The sequence below is a fragment of the Nilaparvata lugens genome, chromosome 4 (assembly GCF_014356525.2).
Source record: "Nilaparvata lugens isolate BPH chromosome 4, ASM1435652v1, whole genome shotgun sequence".
Taxonomy (NCBI): Eukaryota; Metazoa; Arthropoda; class Insecta; order Hemiptera; family Delphacidae; genus Nilaparvata; species Nilaparvata lugens.
In genome coordinates this window covers 61,157,508-61,179,109 of record NC_052507.1, presented here as the reverse complement: position 1 = coordinate 61,179,109, position 21,602 = coordinate 61,157,508, and the positions used below count along the sequence as shown (strand labels likewise).

The following is a 21,602-nucleotide window of genomic DNA, read 5'->3' as shown; positions in this document are numbered from 1 at the left end:
GTTCTTTGAGATATCAAGCCGTTCTCGGTCTTTTCACTCACCCTGTGGCCTATATTAAGTAGCTAGAAACTGTTACCGTATCAATTTTAATACGATTAACAAACATTTCCAATAATTAAACTCTGGAATCATTATTTCTTGATATGTTAAAATTACAAGGGCTAATTTTAATTGACGTTGAACATTTTTAGCAAGAATAATAAGATTTGATTTTTAGCAAAGTAAAGCTTACTGGCATGAAGCAGGAACTGATAAATTAAAAACACGATGAAATGTTATCAGTAAAAATGTTTATTTTTTCAAGTCTATTAAAATGCTAAAGCAGACCATATACTTCCCAATTTGTTGTCCAACTTTAGTCTAGTCGGGTGGAAAACAAAGGCTAGTCGGATGTCAGACCTTCGTGTTGGACCTCTAGTTGATCCAACTCGTCCGACATGACTTAGGCTACAACCAACCAGACTTAAAACAACTCATTCACGGTCTGATGTCGGATCCAACATTGGTTGTTGGACGACAATACGGACAACAAATCGGATAGTGAATGGCCTGCTTAATGCTGAAAGTAATAGATCTGAATTTATTTCATAAATTAGTACAATATATTGATTTTTCCTATTTACTGTATTTAAAATAGATGGATATGCCTACCTGTTTAGGCTCAGACTGGAATTCGCGCCAACACAACGGGTTCTCTCTAACACTGACAACGGGCCCGTCGAACACGAGGCCGTAAATCACAAACACGCCGCCGCCTCTACTTCCGCCGCCCTCCCCCTCATCGTCGTCCTCATCCGGGTCGGAGCCGAGGGTGACCAGCAGGTGGCGGCCGTCCTTGGTTGGATGGATGCCCGTGATGGCCGAGTGCCGACCCAGCGAGTCCACTGTCACGCACTGTACCGAGGCCGGCTCCTTGGGGGTTGTCTCAACTCCGCTGCCGCCTTCACTCTTGTAGCTACCATTGCCACCGCTCCCGGCGGCCCCCTGTGCACCCTTCAGCTCGCGGTTGCTCACCGACACCTTCAAAGAAAATTAAAAAACACTTTAAATAAAGTAATCTTCAAATTTCATTCATATTTCTACAGAAACTTTAAAATAATAAGGCTTCCTTATTATATCTCTCCTTGCTCGCCGACACCTTCAAATAAAATTTAAAAAAAAAACTTTAAATGAAGTAAACTTCAAACTTTTTTATTAGCCTATTTTGTACACACACTTTACAATAATAAGGTGACCTGGAGTTATATCTTTATTGAACTATTGAACTTTATTTTTCCAAAAAAACATTACAAACAAAGAAAACGAAAAACAATAAGGGTACTTACTTATTGAATTAGCAAGTTGATGATAAATGTAGCTATATATTTATAGTTTATTAATAAGAAAGTAACATTGCTGCTAGAATAAATATAATGTCTATTATAAATAATTACGGGTAATATTTGAGGAAAAATGATACCTGCATAGGTTTAAAACCTGTGCGCAGGTAGGTTATTAAAAAAAGATCAAACAAAGACACAAAGAAAATTACAAACGAGTTGATAATTATAACTAACGTAGGTAGTATAATTATAACTAACGTACCTAAAAAAATAAAAGTGGAAACTTTATCTCGCCTTAATTCAGATAAATATCAGTCCGGAATACAATCCTCCAGTATTAGAATAATCATAATAAAAATGTCAAATTCGATAAGATAGAAATCAAAATAAGATATCGGACAATCTACTCAATTCATTACAGACTAACAAAATCAATGACAAAAGATGAATATGTACCAACTCACAGTCAGGGTTTTGCCTGCTTTGCCTGTCAGCGGAGGGCCGACAAATAACAGTGAACAATAGTAAATAAAATATTTGGTTGTCTATCTATTTGTTTAAATATTTCATAATTTTAACATAGGTCTCTTGGATAATAAAATCTTTGATAAAAGTTGGTCAAATATCTTTTGATCTGATTTAAGATCATATATCTTATGACTGAAGTCCCTGAATGGACCCTAATAAAGAATGATGTTTCATTTTCATTCAGGTATAGTAAACAAAAAATAACAATGAGTGATAACATATGTTATGTTATTGTCATTGATACAATTTATTGTGATACATTCTGTGATTCATTTAGAGTATAAATTAACCTTCAAAATTTTAAATCATCATTCCTGGACCGAAAATCAAATAACGAAGCAGTGTGTGATTGCATAACCTTATCTTTTGGACAACATTAACATTTTATCGAAACTTTTGGAGAGAAATAGTACAGGCTCAGCCTAGTTTTTCCTCCAATTTCATAATTGTATTATGATTATAGTATTTTATACAATAAATGAATGAATGAATGTTATAAAGAGTAATAACAAAGATAGAGTATAGACGTGTACCTTGATGGCGTTTGAGAAGGGAGGAGTGGACGGAGGCGGCAAGTTGACGGATGAGGAGGTGGAGGGGGGGAACACGTCCAGGCCCATTGCGGAAGCGTTGAAAGTGCCGCCCCCAACCGGAGGAACCACCACCGCTATTGAAGGCGATTGGCTTGGAAATGCTGCAATCATAATCACTAATTACAAATCTGAATTATGTAAATTACATCTAGCTAAAATTCGCTACATTTTCTTTCAAACATAAATGGCACAAATTCCTAGCTATTAGTATTATTTATTTTTACAATGCTTCGAAAGAGTCATTTTTTAATTCGTTAGAAGATAAGAACAAAAACGTTTTTAAACGTAAAACTGTAGACAACTAGAAGTGGTATGTCCCGGGTTCAAACCCTGAGATATGAACAAAATTTTTTAAGCCAGGTCACACCCGTGTTGCCAGGTGGGCACGTTAAACAGTCGGTCCCGGCTGATATTCAAGTCATGATGTTGGTTTAATATTAATTAGACACAAAATGTATTATTATTGATGCATTTAATCATACTTTATTGACTTGACACTTGACCAGATTCGACTTACAAAATTACAATGACCTCTACCAGGAGAGGCCCATTGACAGCTTATATTCAGTTGAGGTGGAACTTCCGTCAGGGACTCCATCTCAATAAAAAGAACCATAGCATTATTATAGTGGAATAAGGAAACATCTACTGCGCACTCTTAAATTTTCAATTGTGTATAATCATTTGAATTGCAATATGTTACTTTATAATAATAATAATAATGCATAATGCAATGGTTATAGATTGACAGATGGAAGAACACGATTTTTTTCTGGTCCAATTTCAAATAAACGTTTCAATAACTACCTATTATTTCCGTACTTTCAACAGTTTCTTTTTTCTAATATTTCAATGTAATACATGATAATAAATAAGGCAATACTTAGTTTTACTTAGCATCATTATGTGCCAAGTTTTATAAATAAGATTTCTTTTGTTTTTATGTGAAATAAAAACATATGCTATTCTATTGTTAAATAGTAGAGTTGACGAACCTTCACTGAGATGTATGCTGGACTTGGTTGAATCGTAGTGCAGCTGGGGGTCGGGCGGCAGCGCGTCCACATCGTCCATGAGTGAGTTCTGGCAGTAGAACAGCTTCGACAGGAATATCTCCTGGATGTTGTTTTCGGGCCGCGACGCACTGGTCCCCGTGCCTGTGCCAGACCCCACCTTCTTGGTGGCTCCCCCGCTCTGGTTCGCCGACCAACTCAAACTGCCGTTCCCGTTGCCGTCCGCTGCCACGTTGTTGATTCCTAAAAAAAAACAAAATTAGCTCAACAATTCATTAATTTTTAATTTAAAAGTGATTTTTGTGTGTTTTGAATTGAAAATTGAGTGTGTAATTGAAGAATGTTGAGTGACACATAACCTAGATACATTTGGACTGTTGTATAAATTAGAATTGAAACCGTTTTGGGCTTATAAGCCTGTGGTACTTTTCTGTAAGTTGTGTAATTCTGAATGATTGAATAAATAAATAAATAAATTCCAATTCACTTTATTTTACAATACATTCCCCTGAAAATTACTCCTCTAATATGTAACAAGTCCGTGTTTAGAAGAGTCAATACAACAATAATAATAATAGTTGTTAAAATGATGATCTCAATTTGTTAAAATGAATAGATCTTGTGTAATTGGGTGTTATTCAAATGTGCAAGAATAAGCTGATCGAGAGGATCTCACATGTGGAAAATTTCAGTGTGTGTTTCCCGTTGCTTTGTGGATACAGTATCATTATGTTCTTATGATGGCGTATCATATTCCGGATTGATACTGTATATGTTTTTGTGATACAGTATCATATTCTGGATTGATACTGTATCTCCATGTTTTTGTGAAGTTGTGTATCTCGTTGCTTTGTGGATACAGTATCTCTGTTTATCTCTGTATCTCTGTTTTATCTCGTTGCTTTGTGGATACAGTATCTCTGTTTATCTCTGTATCTCTGTTTTATCTCGTTGCTTTGTGGATACAGTATCTCGTTGCTTTGTGGATACAGTATCATTATCATTATGCTCGTATGATAGCGTATCATATTCTGGATTGATACTGTATCTCTGTTTTTGTGATACCGTATCATATTCTAGATTGATACTGTATCTCCGTGTTTTTGTGAAGTTGTGTATCTCGTTGCTTTGTGGATACAGTATCTCTGTTTTTGTGAAGTTGTGTATCTCGTTGCTTTGGAGATACACTATCATATTATATTCGAATAATACCGTATCATATTCTGGATTGACGCATTATTTTTGTGTTTTTGTGAAGTTGTGTATCACGTTGCTTTATGGATGAAGCAGTATCACATTATAGTCGTATGATACCGCATCATATTCTGGATTAATATGGTATATCTGTGTTATTTTAGAGGTAAAGTTGCAGTGGGAGGGTCTCAGTTTCTCACGATTTATGTGATTTTCTCAGTTCATCACTTGCCCATTTTGACCATTTCTTGAGAAATTTGAACAAGTGGTAACTTGAGACGTTCAATTCTTCGAATCTCACAGCATTAAGTTCAGACTAAGGGTGTGTTCACATCGAATGCATATATATGCAAATGCAAGCTTCGTTAAGCACAGAGAAGTAAAATCTGGAAAGAGCAATAGGAACACTTACACTGACCGCTTACACTTGCTGGTTACGTTCAGTGTGAGCAGTTACATGCAAGTCACAACGTGTTTCAATGGCACTTTTCATATTTTGTTTTACGGCTCATGCATGATCTGACGTGCACTTGCACAAATACGAGTTCAATGTGATCACACCCTGAGTAGATCAGTTGATCTGACGTGAATTAATTGCCAATGCAACAAATTGAAAAATCCTAAGAGTGAGTTATGAATAAGGAAAAAGGTTAGATTAGGGGGTTGAGGCTTTTTTGCTTTTAAATAGTAATATGCTGGTATTATTCGAAATTTATTCTCGATCTTACCGGATCCACTGCCACCAGGTCCCCCTCCTCCTCCTCCCCCGCCCCAGCCACCTTCCCTGGGCGGGGCGCGGCCCGATGACTCATAATGGAAGTCATACACGACCAGCAACAGCTGACGGTCGTACTGGAAACCACCGCTGCTACTGAAGCTGCTAGTGCTACTACTGTCACTGGCATCCATCACCTAAAACAAACACCAAATGACAATATAAATACATATACTTGAAATAAGTCAACCATCAAAATACAACATTCTACTTTCTGATTGAGCTGAAATTTAACTCATTGTTAAAACAAATTATTGACAACCCTACTCTCAGAACATCTAAACAGTTCAGAATGAATCTACTGATTTCTTATTCAGTTATTCATCCTTCCAAATTAAACATTTCTAAATTCTTCATTTTCGGCACAAAATTAGATTCAGATTCTTAGAAGTGAAAATATAAACTATCTTTTGGAAAGTATACTATTTATGAAATTTAGAAGTAGAGCAGTTTTGGGCTAGGCCTATTACTCACGCTCAATCATATCTTTATTATAATTTGTAATTATACTGATGAATAAATGAAATTCTTGATCACAAAGAATCAATCATCAGATAAAAGTATTTTGTTCATGGGAATCCAGCATAAAATATAGTTACTATCTAGATTAAAGTTACTATAGTCCAGTATAGTTCATGGCTTTGGCCATAGCGAGCTTGAAATCACCACTATAAGCTATTGTAATTAAAATATGGCCATGGCTATCCTATTGAAAATATTGTTATTATTATGTTTCAACATTAAAGTAGTTTACAATAAAACACCCATTTCTTTTCCCAAAAAGGAGTGTTTGAAAGACCTTTATAATACCTAATGGCCCAGTAAGCTGGCCCAGCCTGGTAATTCAACGTAGGTGAATGAAGGCCAGTGAAGGCAGCGCTGGTCATCATTGGCCTTCATTGGGTCAAAATGCAGATGCGGCATAATATGTTTATGATGATATCATTATGTAACAAATCATATCATTGTTAATCGTTAAAAATTTGTAATTCTGCATTGACATTCAAGGACTGTTCATAATAAAAAACTAAATTCCATAACAAATAGTTGGATACTTCATGATACTAGATTATTGGTGTTCTCATGATTTATAATTCACTTTGTAATTTTATAATTCATACCCGGAAAAATCTGAAGTGCACTTGCACAAATACGAGTTCAATGTGATCACACCCTGAGTAGATCAGTTGATCTGACGTGAATTAATTGCCAATGCAAAAAATTAAAAAATCCTAAGAGTGAGTTATGAATAAGGAAAAAGGTTAGATTAGGGGGCTCAGGCTTTTTTTGCTTTTAAATAGTAATATGCTGGTATTATTCGAAATTTATTCTCGATCTTACCGGATCCACTGCCACCAGGTCCCCCTCCTCCTCCTCCCCCGCCCCAGCCACCTTCCCTGGGCGGGGCGCGGCCCGATGACTCATAATGGAAGTCATACACGACCAGCAACAGCTGACGGTCGTACTGGAAACCACCGCTGCTACTGAAGCTGCTAGTGCTACTGCTGTCACTGGCATCCATCACCTAAAACAAACACCAAATGACAATATAAATACATATACTTGAAATAAGTCAACCATCAAAATACAACATTCTACTTTCTGATTGAGCTGAAATTCAACTCATTGTTAAAACAAATTATTGACAACCCTACTCTCAGAACATCTAAACAGTTCAGAATGAATCTACTGTTTCGAATGTCATCAATTTATCAAATTTAGTAGCAATTTGCCTATTTCTTATTCAATTCTTCATCCTTCCAAATTAAACATTTCTAGTTTATTAAATTTTGAGCATTAAATTAAACTCAGATCCTGGAAAGTGAAAATATATACTATCTTTTGGGAAGTATTCTATTTATGAAATTTAGAAGTAGAGCAGTTTTGGGATAGGCCTATTACTCTCGCCCAATCATATATTTATTGTGTACGTTCTGTGTACAGTAAATTGTTCCATTTCCAATCGTAAATTGTTCCATCACGTGACTAGTGCAAAATGTTCCCATGGAACGCCATTTCAAAATCGTTGGTTCAAGCTTTTGGCTCGCATATATAAAGTTGATTTACACTAAAATGTGTCGTTTACTAGCTGCGTGAATGAAGAAATGCTGTTTTACAAACCTACCGTCTAGAAAAGTATGAATTTCTTTTATTCCATTACTCTCAAATTTTTCTATCGAGAAAAATTCATTTAATGAATGGTTATAAAACATCATATTGTTGATTATGTATTCTATGATATTCTATTCGCATTGATATACAGCACCAGAGATTGTCAAAGTCTTTCAAGTTTTGAGATCAAAGGGCAGAAACTGTTTAATAAAATGCCTCCTCATATTTGTTGTATGTCTCAAAAAATATTTGAACAAAAGATGCACGGATGGCTGATTGGAAATCCTTTTTATAAATTGACCGAATTTTATGAGTGTCATAAGAGCATATTGTGATAACAAATCCTAGCTTGTGACCCAATTATTGTAATCTATATAAATAAAAATCGAGCCTCAAATTCTGACATTCAATAACTTTTTTATGTGTGCACCGAATTTGATGATTTTTTTAGTTGTGTTCGTTATGTTCAGGACCAGGTTTATGGCCTATCAAATCCATAATCCGACTTCAGGACTCTTTTCCTACGGTCCTTCAAAGTTTACATGTAATCCTTATGGGAGGTTTGTGAGTTGGCCGCACACAGAAATAAAAATCAGCTGTTATAATCATTGCGTCATACAACAGCCGTCGGTAGATAGTAGACAAGAGTGTGTGCTGCTCCATAACCGCCCATGCATTATATTCTACATGCCCCGACTAAAAACAAAATGACTGTTCTGTGTGTAACCATCCAGCAGTGCGGCCTCAGGTTAAATACTTACATGCTCTAAAGACATTGCTTTGTTTCGGATAATTGTGCTGTCTTCGGTGTTCAGAATTAATTGATTTTTAGTAAATTATTCATTTTGCAGTTGGAAAATTATCTATATAAATAAAATGCCGCATCGCGCCTCCTCAGGTGTGCATCCAGCTAAAGTTTGTCATGAGATGCATTAAACTATTTGGCGGTACAAAGTTCGCCGGGCCAGCTAGATGATTATAAAACTGTAATTTAGTTACATAACTTTGTCCATGCTCTATAACATGGCATTCTGACAATGAAATGTTATTTATTTGGCATCAATATTCTTCAACATGTTATATCATTGAAAACCCATACTTCAGCACAATATTTCTTTCTGTCATAATATATCAAGTGCTACGTTAGATTGGCTGACCTAGCATAGCATAGTATACCTTCATGATGTCGAGATGGTTGGTGGTGGCCTGGTTCTGGTTGACGTCATTCATGGCTCTGACGGCGGGTGACACGGCGCCCACACTGGCACTGCTCGGCGACCGCTTGCTCCGAACACTCACGCCCGTGATCAGTGCCGGTCTCCGGTATCTGCAATCGCACCACAACCACATCAAATACATTGCATGATTAAAAATCAATTCCCATAAATCAGTAACACTCTACGTGTCCTGAAAAAAATATTATTCCCTTCACGTTTAATGGAAATATTCAATATTCATTACGTGTCCGGTACCGGAATATAATTACCTTGAGTTCAAATAGGACTGTTCATACTCAGTCAGACCGAGCGACTATTAATATGAGTAACGAGTATAGTCAAGAATTGGTTGGGCTCCAATATTTATAATTTCGTTTTCAAAAATGGTCTACTGTACTTTGTGGTAAAATCAATGAATATTAATCAGACTAGTAAACTATTCGGGCAAATAGTTCCTTAGTAAAGATGATGTCATCGAATAGATTTTGACTTTCTAATGTCTAGACTATCCACTACCCGATATCGGAACATAATACAATGTATTAAATTTCCTTTAAACTACGTGGAATAGTACTTTCTGAAAACTAAGGATAATCTAATGATTTCAAAGAGTCACTACGATATTATAGAACTGTTCCTTAATGGAGTAAAAAGACACAGTTTTTTTCACTTCTACAGCCTACTTTATACGATGCCAATTTATTGGCTAGACAATTGTCATAACGCAATTAACTGGCATGAAATTATTGTCTTCGTATAAATACTTCAGGCCAATTGTCTTACCAACTGTCCCGACAATAGGCCCGAAATTCAACTGTCTCCGGGAGTAGACTGAGGACAACAGGCTGAGCCCAACGAGCCCCCCCCCCCACCAATCGGAATCTAAATTGTCGCGCCATTTGGCGCCGTATGAACGGGTGTAGGCCAGTGCGCTGTCTTGTTTTTGGCCAGTTCAGTCAATTCATTGTGTGAGACGTTTTCTAGGTTAGGTTAGACGTCTTCTAAAGTTCCAACGAAAATGGCACCTAAATGGGGGATGATATGAATATTAAATTTCTTGAGTTTTATAAAGATCAAAGATATTTATGGGATCAGAGAATCGAATTGTATAAGGATAAGAATGCGCGGCAAACTGCACTCTCCCAGCACATTGCAAGACTCACTGATAAATTCCTTGCATAGCTGGTTTAACATTCGTTTCAAGTCCTCACAGGACACAACAGACGACGATCATTCGGCCATGTTTTCGCCTTACAGTTTTCGACTGTCGTGGCAATAGTTAGCCCCCTAGAAACATCTTCTCGCTCGGCTGGATTGGTCTTGGACAATTGGCAACCACGTGTTGGCAATTGTCTTCGGACAATTGGCATCGTATCAACTAGGCTTTAGTGCCGGTTGCACAACAGCCGGTTAAATTTTAGCCGTGGTTAATTCCACGAGAACCAATCAGAGAAGCGGTCTTTTTAAAAACGCATCCACGGTTAAAATAAAAAAATCACGGTTAGAATGTAAGCGGCTGTTGTGCAACAAGGCCTTAATCAGCTTGATGTGACATGTGTGACCACGAAACCACGGTCCTGTACCATGAATTGAAAAACTCTGTGTTTTTAATTCAATAATGTGTGATGGAATAGATTTTCAGGTGTACCAACCTGCTGCCATGAAAATCGTCATCATCATCGTCGGCAGCGGCGGCCATGTCGTGGGGTCCGGGGGGAGAGGGGTGTTTCAGCATACCCACTATGCTCACTGCACCAAGCTTTATATCCTCACTACTGCCTTTCTTGATCAGGTTATCTGTCAACAAAAATATCAATTATTCATTCAATAAATTATGAATTATTTTTTTAAAACGACCAAAAAAGTAAAAACCGTTAGTATTTAAATGTTATCAAAAACTTAAATCACAATGCGTTTTATAAATTTCATGTTATATTATGATATATCTTTTATCTTATGATAATATGTTATTTATTTTTATAGGGTTATAATAGTTTTTCAATTGGATAAACTACCCTTTTAAGAACCAAAACAAAATAGGACTTGTATGAATGTCTGTAAAGTAAATAATTTGTCTTATTTATATTAAAGTAAATTACAATAATTTCAAGATAATATAACTTTGATCTGCATATGATTTACCTAAAGTTGAATCTGAAAGTGGAATCTCGACAACATCATGTTCAGCCCATCCCTCTCTCGGGTATGTTTTGGCATCGCTGCCGAATGAATTAAAACTGATTTCGTTCTGAAACACAAAACACATCATTGATTAGAGAAACATAAAAAACTGCTCAACACCCAATTTACTTTGAATATTACTAGCTGTTCAATCAATCAATTGAAATTCAATTCAAGTAAATTCAAATCTGCTAACAGATATGTCACATTTCACACCAATATTGAGTGTTCAAGAAGACAGTTGATCTATATAAGTACTAAAATAATAATCCTTATTCCGGGCCACTTTCTCACAGACTCTAAGATTAGTAGAGAAATTCAACTAGATATAAAAAACTGCACCTTCAGTAACTTTTCTCCCACATCGACGAATGAAACTCAAGATTTCTGCTCTATCTATTGAATGCAATGCCATTCATTTATCTATATTTTTTAGAAGTGGACTCGCTTAAAATGTTTGATATCTTTTCTCTCTTTTTTCCTGTCTTCTTCTCCCATTCTTCCATTTTTCTCTCCACTTCACCCTTTTTCCTTACATTTATACCCTATACCAGCATAGTTGGCCCAAAACCATAGTTGGGTAGGTATTTTTCCTCATTTCTTTCTTTTCAGCCACCCCACCATGAAGCCTGTTTTTGTATTTTTAATGTATTGTTTCGTATTTGAATTTCTTTTGTGTGTTTTTTATGTTGAATTGAATAAAATTATTGATTGAAAAAACTAACTTTGTTACGAACTTTTGAATATTACCTACTAACTATGCTACTTTCAATACTATTAGCAATTTCATTCAACTATTGATTTGTTGGCGGCTGCTGTGGCGGTGAGCTCTGGCACCGAGGAGGTGGCGAGGAGGGTGGTGGGGGCAGGCGTCACGATGGCGGGCGCCGTGGCATACGTCACGGACAGTGGCACGTTCTGTGTGTACTCGCCCTTCACAAACGGACACGACGGCGAGTGGCGTTCGTGTTCCGACCTGATTAACGACAAAATCAATCATTTGTTATCGAACATAATTTCATGCAAATAGAGTTGCTGTCCATGAAACAATTTGGAAAGCATTTGGAAACAATATAACATTTGAATAATATATTTATATGAGATTACTAACAACATTACTCAACAACAAAATTATTCATTCAACCGTTCGGTCACATTGATTCTAATAACTGATTAAGATGTTTCCACTTTTGAAACTACACGTTTCTTCCATTTAATAATGTAACAATGATCATGGCCCGTATTCAAAACGATTTACAAGTATTAAAGTTCAAACCTTGTCAAGTAAGAACTTCAGTAAGTTAAGTTCCAGCTGATTCGCAAAAACTTTCGAATACAGATTTCAGTTGAAGTTGAGTTGACGAAGATCGAACTTGAAATTATTTGAATACAGGTCCATGTGTCCGAACTATGATAGTGTGAAACTACATTTCAATTAAACTGTAAAGGTGCGTACAGACTTTCGCTCTGCTCCGCAATCGAACGTCACTCGAGCAGATCGATTGATGAACGACCGGGGAGCAAGAGTGGAAGGTGTGAAGAACTAACATCTCCCGTAACGCTCATGATCGGTGCGAGTGCGGTGCGAGGGCGGAGCGGGTTGGGGGCGCGTATATCTGTACGCACCTTAAGATAAGAGATACAGAATGTAAATTACAGAAGAGTTCAAATGTATAAATTGGTACAAATGTAAATGTAGGTACTGTATAGAGTTTTATTTGGTTGGTAGTATCTAAGTTTGGAGTTTAGTCAGCTGGTGACCATATGCCTATAATATCCAAATAAATACCTCAAGTTGGTGGAATTGAAATATTAAGGATAGTTCGTAGATCCTGCCGAGAAAAACATAAATACAGTTGCCTTGCAACAGTAGCCTATTGCTGGGTTGATATGAGATATAAATATTGCAATTTTTCAAATAACTATTAGTATCTGTGTTCAAAAATATAATTAAACGAGCATAGTTTATTCTCACTGATGAGTAAAACCACGAGACTTTTTCCGTTTGTGGATAAGTTTGTTCGACGATAACCTTCGATTAATTCAACTTCAAACAACTTTGATTACTTTCGATTGATTTCATCGATCAACTTCTTGTATATAATATACATTCAACACATCTGATGCAGATTTTTTTACATAATAAATATTCATAAATAACTGTCCTACAACTAACTTCAATCTCACTTCGAGCTGATACCGGATCGAATAAAACTCGTTTAATGCAACCAAGCATTGAACAAAAATAATTCAAGGAGAATTATTACGTAATATCATCATTTACGAATTGGGAATGGAATGAGTGTTAGGACTGACCAGGGCTCGTCAGTTGGCTCCCAGCATACGAGGCATACAATGCACGTGAAGCACATGGCTCGGTCATCGCCCGCCGAGTTTGGCTGGTGGTAGAAGCCTGCCTGAGCCATCTGGTCTGGCAGCGCCCATCTAACAAACACCAATTCAGTATTATATACCAACAACAATTGAATAATTAATTATTTTTTGTACTTAATAGTAAGCTAAGTGTAAACCACCACCTCCATTTTATGAAATAATAGTCAGTGAGATTATTATTTCTAGTGAGACAAAATAATGCAAATCATGTAGTGAGAAGGAAACATTAACGTACAAAATTACTGTAATTGGAATTTTCTATAATTTTTTAGAGCATTAAATTACGTTTTTAGCTATACAAAAATAATGTTTAGAGTAAATCATTACATCATTTTAAATTATGTAATTCAAGTAAATCAAGGCAACATCATTTTACAGTAAATCATTATTGTAATTGGGATTTTCTATTATTTTTTAGAACATTAAATTACAATTTAGCGTTACAAGAATCATTTTTTAGAGCATTAAATTAAGTTTTCAGCGATACAAAAATCTCATTTCAGACAAACTGGTTCATCCTGTTGATTCCATCCCAATATTCGATTTCATTGTGCTGGCGTGAATAAATTAAATACTGTAAATGAATTGGAATCGAAGTTTGCCGGTTGGTATATCCATAGGAAACTGAGTCATAGTCAAGTCTAGCCCACTAAAGTTTTTTAAATCTTCTTCTTCTTTTTCTTCTTTGGCTGTGCCTTATCCCATTTAAATGGGGTCAGCATTCCTTCCTCTTAGTCTGTCTCTCCACAAAGCCCTATCCAATGATTCCTCTCTCCTCCAACCACTCTCCCGCAAGTCAGCCGCTATTCTATCTCCCGACCTCATCCTAGGTCTACCTCGTCCTTTCACACCATCCAAAACACCATCCATTTAAAAACACTAAAGTTTTTTAAATCAGTAATCGATAATTTGTATTTTTTGTAAATTGAAATTGAAATTTGGGAACGCCGATCTTTAGTCGACTGTAGGTCAAGTACAAGCTCATTTTATTCAGATATAACATAATTATTCAAAATATAGTCTTGTTATTCAGAGTATATTCTTGAAGGAATAGCAGTTACTGACTTGTAGTTCATATGCGGCCAGTTGGGGAACGTCTGCCGGCGACGTTCATTTTATTCAGATATAACATTGTTATTCAAAATATAGTCTTGTTATTCAGAGTATATTCTTGAAGGAATAGCAGTTACTGACTTGTAGTTCATATGCGGCCAGTTGGCGAACGTCTGCCGGCGAATGGCCTCGCTGAACATGAGGGTGCGATCGGGTGGTGGAGGCGGCGTAGCCGCATCGGAGGTGGAGGCGGCACTGAGAGGCGGAGGCGGCGCCGAGCCGGGGGCGGCAGCATCCAGCAGCCAGTTGAGCCGGTCCGAGATGGCAGAGGCGGCCGACAGGGCGGGTGTATGGCGGTTCTGTCGTCGCAGCTCCGACACCATGCCTCCGCACACCCACTTCAGCGCACTGTAGCTCACGCACAGGCACACTGTGTTCCACTACAAACGACAACATCATTATTATTAGATACGTCACATCCACAGAATAAGTATAACTTCTATAAAAATATATTTTTAATAATATTTTGAACAGCTGTGAGTTTAGAAGTAAGTCTGGGTTTCTTTACAAGTTTCAGAATGTTTCAATATTAATACTGCATTTTCCAGTCACTATTATTAGATACGTCACATCCACAGGATAAGTATAACTTCTAATATCACAGAATAAGTATTTCTAATATCGGGGACCGAGCTTCGCTCTAGAGAACAAAAGCATAAAAATTTATTACGAAAGAAGGAATTATAATAACATTCATAGTTCATAAATAAATGTTCTATCTAATCACAGTAAATTGAGATTAATTTCCAAAGGAATGCAAAAATTTCCCTCAACAAGGGCCCGGTTGCACAAAAGCCGGTTAAATTTTAATCCTGATTAATTTCACGTGAACCAAATCAGAGAAGACCATTTCAAAAAGATGGATCTACTGGAATTAATCAGGATTGAAAATAACCCTGCTTTTTTGCAACCGGCACTAAGTACCTGATTGAATGATTACAAAAGTTCAACAGCTGAGTCATAATTTTGAGACAGTCCCACACACATGAACTCGCTCACTCACTTCCATCATCAACAGACGACGAAATAATTATTATCAGCTGTTTTTCCAAGGATGAATAATAATTATCCGTTTAATGTCCTTCAGCGAGTTTTCCCAGGGATGAGACCTAGTGCAATCGCATTTTTATATTATAAACCTACTATGTTCTGAATTTCGTGAGAATCGTTGGAGCTGTTTTCGAATCCGGTGAAATACAAACATAATATAAACAGAAATTGCTCGTTTAATAGTATAGGATGAAAATTGATTTTTAACAATAATATATTGAACACCTGTGACTTAAGAAGTAAGTCTGGGTTTCTTTACAAGTTACAGAATGTTTCAATTAATACTGCATTTTCCAGTTATCAGTGATGATTTAGTGAAATATTCTCAAATGCGGGCTTCCCAAATTTCATTAATTTATTGTCAATAAATGAATGAGTGATCAAGAGTCATGAATGGAATGTACTGCGAGAAAGAGGGAAAATATGAGGTTCATACTTACTTTTTGTGCTTTCAATCCTTTCTTCGATTTAGCATCTGCTTCCTTTATCTTATTTGAAAGCTCTTCAATAACCTCGGAGCCTTTGTATCCAACCCTTTCCACACCTTGTAAGTCCATACATTCTAGGGTCTGCTTTAAAATATGTGCCTGTAAATGATAAATAAACGCCTTTACCGACAGCTCATTTGCACGTCTTACATTCACCTTCAAGATTATAAGTGTTATTGGAAGGAAGTATTAATAACTAATTCTTAATAATATAATAATAAAGCCTTTATTGGTTGCAATACAAATGCAGAAAATGTATGAAAAATAGATAACAATAAAATACAAGAATAAATAACTTTTTATAGTCCTTCATTTTTACACTTTCATTTGTCGCTGGCTTATATCTCAGATCATTTGGTAAGATTTGGGTAGAATAATCAATTCTTCATTCTTCACAATTCAATTCAATTGTGAGCGGCATAATAGCTTAATAATTCTAAAGTGATCATTTAATAATGACTAACAAATCAACAAGCCTGATTACCGAGGATTGATTGGTAGGATATCTACAACTTATTCATCTTAGCAACATTCTTGGCAGCAATTATAACCCACTCTTAGTAACGACCTCATTTGAATTTACTTTGATTACCTAGTAGTAACCAACTTACCAATATCAGAAATTAATCATAGTAGCTTGCAGCTAGGCAACCGAACATTACTTGACTATGATCGTTCTTAAGAATCGTTTACTAAGATTCTAATTCAATTACAACTGAACATCATTGATTAATTTCTCATATCGAACCAAAGCATTAGAAATACTGGTTCAAGGCCCGATTCCAACAAAAACGGAAACTAGGGTTGAGCAGCTGTTGGATCTAGCCAGATAATTTTACGTACTGAATCTGTAATATAATTATGATTTCTTGTTGGTTCAGAATCAATTGTTGCTCAAACCAAGTTTTCGTTCCTGGGCTGACAAATAATTTTTGAATAGTAGAACTCATCGCTCTACACATCGAGCTCTAGTACACATCGAATTTCCATTTAGCTGTTTACACTGTTGTCAATATTTGCAGCAGCAGAAGTCCTCGGGGTGATTTACAGAATTTAATTTGGATTTCCGTTTAATAATAATTAATTTATTATCATTTGAATAAATGCAATATCTCAGTAATTTCCAACTGTAGATTACCATGATCGTTTATTACATTTCGGTTTCACCCAAATTGACAGAAATACTGGTTCAGTTACCTCTGAAAGGGGAATCTCCAACTTAACGATGTCATCGGGTTTTGTTATGGGGGTCTGTAGGATTGTGTCCAATAGCAGAACTCCATTGTAGTCACTGCGAACTCCAATGCCTTTGTCATTTGCTAGGAGGATTTTGTCGTATCCTGACAAATACTGTCCATGAATTGGAGTGTCTGATTCTGCAACAAAAACATAATAAATTATTTATTGTAAATAAAAACAGCACAAAGATATTCAAGATATTTAATTCTGCCACTATAATAATTATGAAAAAAATCAAACTTATTACATTGCATTTCAACTTGAAATTGCACCATTAGACTGTTTTATACCACTTTTTATTCATACAATTCCTGTAAGGTTTGCGTGAATGTTCCATAAAATAAACTATAAATGCATCAATTCTAGTGAAAGGAGAGCTTATTAAGTATGTTTTATTTTGGAGCAATTAATTTTGATGTTATTATTTCACTAAGCTATATTGTAATGTGGTGGGACAATTATGGTTTTATTTATTACATCACTGCATTTCATCATCATACCTATAATAGTGAGATTCACGTTATAAGTCAGTGCCGGATTAAAAATCGCTAAGTTGCTATCCTTGTCTGTTGTTTGACAAAGCAGATAGCTCCATCATTCTCGTGCCCCGCACCGTTACCAAATTGTTTGCAGGCTATGTAGAAATATAATGGAAAACCAGAATATTTTATCTCAATGATGAAAATTTTATACTGATAAAATATGATAATTATGATATCATGATAAGATATATTTGCTTTGTTAATATATTTGAGATATCATCACATCTATCTACTATAGAAGGCGGTGGTAATACAAAATTTTCAACTGAGCCGTCCTATTAATTATTCCATTGAATTTATAACGTAAATATCAATTCGGTAGTAATCGCAATTTATGCAAATACATTTATAATTCAACTTGGTCATTTCTCCATACAAGTGACAGTATGCATGTACTGGAATGCTATACACATTCTAAAGAATCATGCAATGTCAAAATCTAACACACACAAATGAATCATTTTCATTTCAAACATACAAATGCATATTTTAAAACTAAGCCGTCGGTCTAGGCTGCCTTGTTATGTAACTTAGTAATAACTAACTAATTAACAGTAACTTAGTTAAGTCACGACAGAGCACCCACATAATTCAGATGAGACCAAAGAACTCCAGAATGAGGAAGAAGCCAGAATTGAATAGGCAAGGTCATACTATATTTCAATTTCAATACAATTGATGAAAAATAATCCTGGATAGAATAACTTGGTTATTCTCAAGTACAGGCACTCAAAATGATTCTAACTGCCCAGCGTCTATCTTGAATGCGTCATTATACGATTAAAAGGAAGAGACTGGTCAAATTAATGTTATTCAAGAGCCTTGTGTCCAGTGATACGATGTTGTGAGAGAGTGAAACCAAGCTTTTTAGTGCAGTCATCCAGTGACAGTACTTGAAAAATACAAGTGGATTGCTTAATATTTAGACAAGAGATTCTAAGGAGGGGAACTCTTGTGATAAATGTAATGTCTGAAAAAGTCTCTTCTCTCTCAAGATGAAAAAGCAAATTTAATTTTATTGTTTAATTTAAATTTAATTTATCGAGGAAAAAGAATGTAATATGACTAATAAAAGTAATTCGATAATACATGTTCTTGTTTTCATCTCAGCTTATTTTCATGAAACCCTCCAAGTGAGCTAAAATTAAGCATTGAATTTGAATATTTTCTAGTGAAAAATGATAACAGAATGGATTAATATGTCTAGATTTAGAAATAACAATATTAATCTATCATCTATAAATTATCATTCTATAATTTTACACCTGAATTGAAAATATTTCCCTTTTTTAGTCACTGTTATGATTACTAGAGCATTTCATTTTCATAAACTCAATTCAATTTATTTCTTATCTTATCAAATCTACTTCAATACTTGGAGTAATACTGCAAAGGTTAAGAGGTTGCATGAATTGTTCAACAGTGAACACAAAAAAACAAAACAAATATCCTTGATAAGAATTTAATGTGAATAAAATAAATAGAGTACCCAATATATTATGTAATGCACAAATATTACAAGTGGATTCCACTACTGTATACACTTGGTTCATTGACATGTCCCAGTGGGCTTCACTTTGGTGATCCCTTTTATGGACCTAATTAACTATACTAAATAGATAATAATTGTTCTAAATAATTAAAGTTATTGGTAGAAAATCTTTTTCGAATGAATGATGAGAAATTACCTACTACAGCCATACTAAAACTGGGTTTACATCAAAGTTAATAGCTTAATCCTTATAGATTCTATTAGATTGAACGGAACTTGACAAACAAATATATGTTCATCATGTGTGTGATAAATTATGTTCAATCTAATATAATCTATAAGGATTAAGTTATTAACATTTTGCTAATAGCTTTGGTGTAAACGCAGCTTAAGAAGACATTAGGCCTATAGACTAATGGAAATTATTTGTAGCCTACAACACTGAAAGTTTTACCTATCTGCATTCTTACTGTCTGCATTGGTTTTAATGCAAGCATGAATGTTATTCAAACGTAATGCTGACAGTTTGAGCTACATCTCACTTTAGACAAGAATATCCTTATCTTTAGAACATAGGCTACAAGAGATAAGGTGAGACATAAAGTAGTAACACATTCTTTGAAATTGCAAAAAATAATAAAACACGTAGACAATTATTAGAACTAACCATTAGTAAGGTTGATTGCAAGTTTTTAGGCCTTGAGAGCTTATCTTCAAATTCAAGTAAAACTATAGAATCTTACCGGATTACCCAAAAACTATGTAGGCCTATAGATTATCATCCAACAAAGATTAGGTACATTTTTGTCTAGTTTTGTTTAGTTAACTTACATCATAGAATCATTTAGTATTAATCACATAGCATTAATCATCTATTTATGATTTATCTTCTTGTTTTTTTTTTCTTTTTTCAAGAAATAATATAAACAATGTTTCAAACTTAAAAATTAATATCAATGAAAAACCTTAGACCATACTTACTGGTTTATAATTTTATACAAAATTAATGCCTCAGATATGAAAAAGATACGGTAAATTAAAATTGGAAAGAATTTTTTAGTTTAGTAAACGATTTATCACTTACAGATTTGAACTAGTATACTCAAGAAGCCTACCCCAACTTTAATAAATCACAACTATTATTATAATCTAAAAACGTAATTCTTATAATTGTGTGTGCATTAAATTACAAATCAACCAGACAAGAGTTTTCAAACTGTTGATGAAAAAAAGCAGAAAAATCTTTAAATTTGCGTACAATAATAATCAAATTTGTTTAAGATGTCGTGCAATTATTGCAACTCTTTGTTTTATCAATGATCATACAGTAGTTGTTTCTTGAACAATTTGTTTTTGGGTTGCCATAATGATATAGTATAATACCAGCAAGTACAATCATAAATCTATTTCTATTTACATAATGTAAAAATAATCTAAGAATACATTATCGTAAAAAACTACCGCTGAGTTACTGATACGAATAATAGAAACATGATAAACGAATTTTCATGGCTGATGTAGTCTGTCAATTGATGTACCAAGACAAAAAATTAATAAAAAATAACAACTGTAAACTTGACCCGAAATATCAATTATTATTTTCATTAATGATAGATTCCTTAAAAAATTGCTAAAATTTATTAATCAATGTAACTTCGCACTAGCCTAGACCAGCAAGTCGGTAGTCAACGTGTCTTACCTGATAAAAGACTTCTCTGCAAAAGTATCCCGGAGTTAACGTCTACTACTAACACTTCGGAGGATTTCGTTAAAACTAAAATAATATTTAAATTTGGATGATAAATTAAACTATTACACTTCACATCTAATTTTAATTGTCCATCTTCCTCTAATCTCCATTCGCTGTCAGCCATTTTTACTTCTCCCTCGTCTTCTCTTCTACAGGTCGTCTCGCAAGCTCGTCATCACCCATCAGCCGCTTCAACGAGATTCCAGATAAAAGCTGCTTCTTATTTTCAGTCTTGGCAAGACAAGTTTATCTATTCCAAAAGAATCGTCGAAAATGTATTAAATAATTAGTGAAATCATTAAATGATATGATATCGTTGAAGTTTTTGGTTTGATTGATGACATTACATCTGAAAGTGCAATTATAGTAGAGAATTTTGGGTTGGACAAACTGTGGGAGGGAAAATTGAAATTAGGTATAATAAGATCGTACAACTTTTATCATACTAATAAATTAATATTACGGTATATTATCCTTGGTCCAAAGTTGACTAATTTTCATAGGAAAAGGTCACATTCAATTGAATGATAGATAATTTCATTCCATTGCATTTTAATTATGATTTAATTGTTATTTTCTGTTAATGTACTGAATAGGTT

At 35.0% G+C, this 21,602-nt stretch overlaps 2 protein-coding genes across 2 annotated transcripts; both read right to left on the bottom strand.

The window, feature by feature from the left end:
* Positions 1–600: 600 nt before the first annotated feature.
* LOC111061803 (zinc finger protein 503) lies at positions 601–11,020 on the bottom strand. The gene is made up of 7 exons (XM_039427049.1): positions 10,897–11,020; positions 10,407–10,551; positions 8,714–8,864; positions 6,767–6,950; positions 3,439–3,699; positions 2,384–2,544; positions 601–1,020 (listed from the first exon to the last, which is right to left on the bottom strand). Exons 1-7 carry the CDS (start codon positions 11,018–11,020, stop codon positions 616–618), a joined length of 1,431 nt encoding a protein of 476 aa, XP_039282983.1. The 3' UTR covers positions 601–615.
* Positions 11,021–11,721: 701 nt separating this feature from the next.
* Positions 11,722–21,181, bottom strand: LOC120351084 (baculoviral IAP repeat-containing protein 6-like). The gene is made up of 6 exons (XM_039427048.1): positions 20,953–21,181; positions 17,178–17,356; positions 15,933–16,079; positions 14,524–14,822; positions 13,252–13,380; positions 11,722–11,911 (listed from the first exon to the last, which is right to left on the bottom strand). Exons 1-6 carry the CDS (start codon positions 21,125–21,127, stop codon positions 11,722–11,724), a joined length of 1,119 nt encoding a protein of 372 aa, XP_039282982.1. The 5' UTR covers positions 21,128–21,181.
* Between the last annotated feature and the right edge of the window lie 421 nt (positions 21,182–21,602).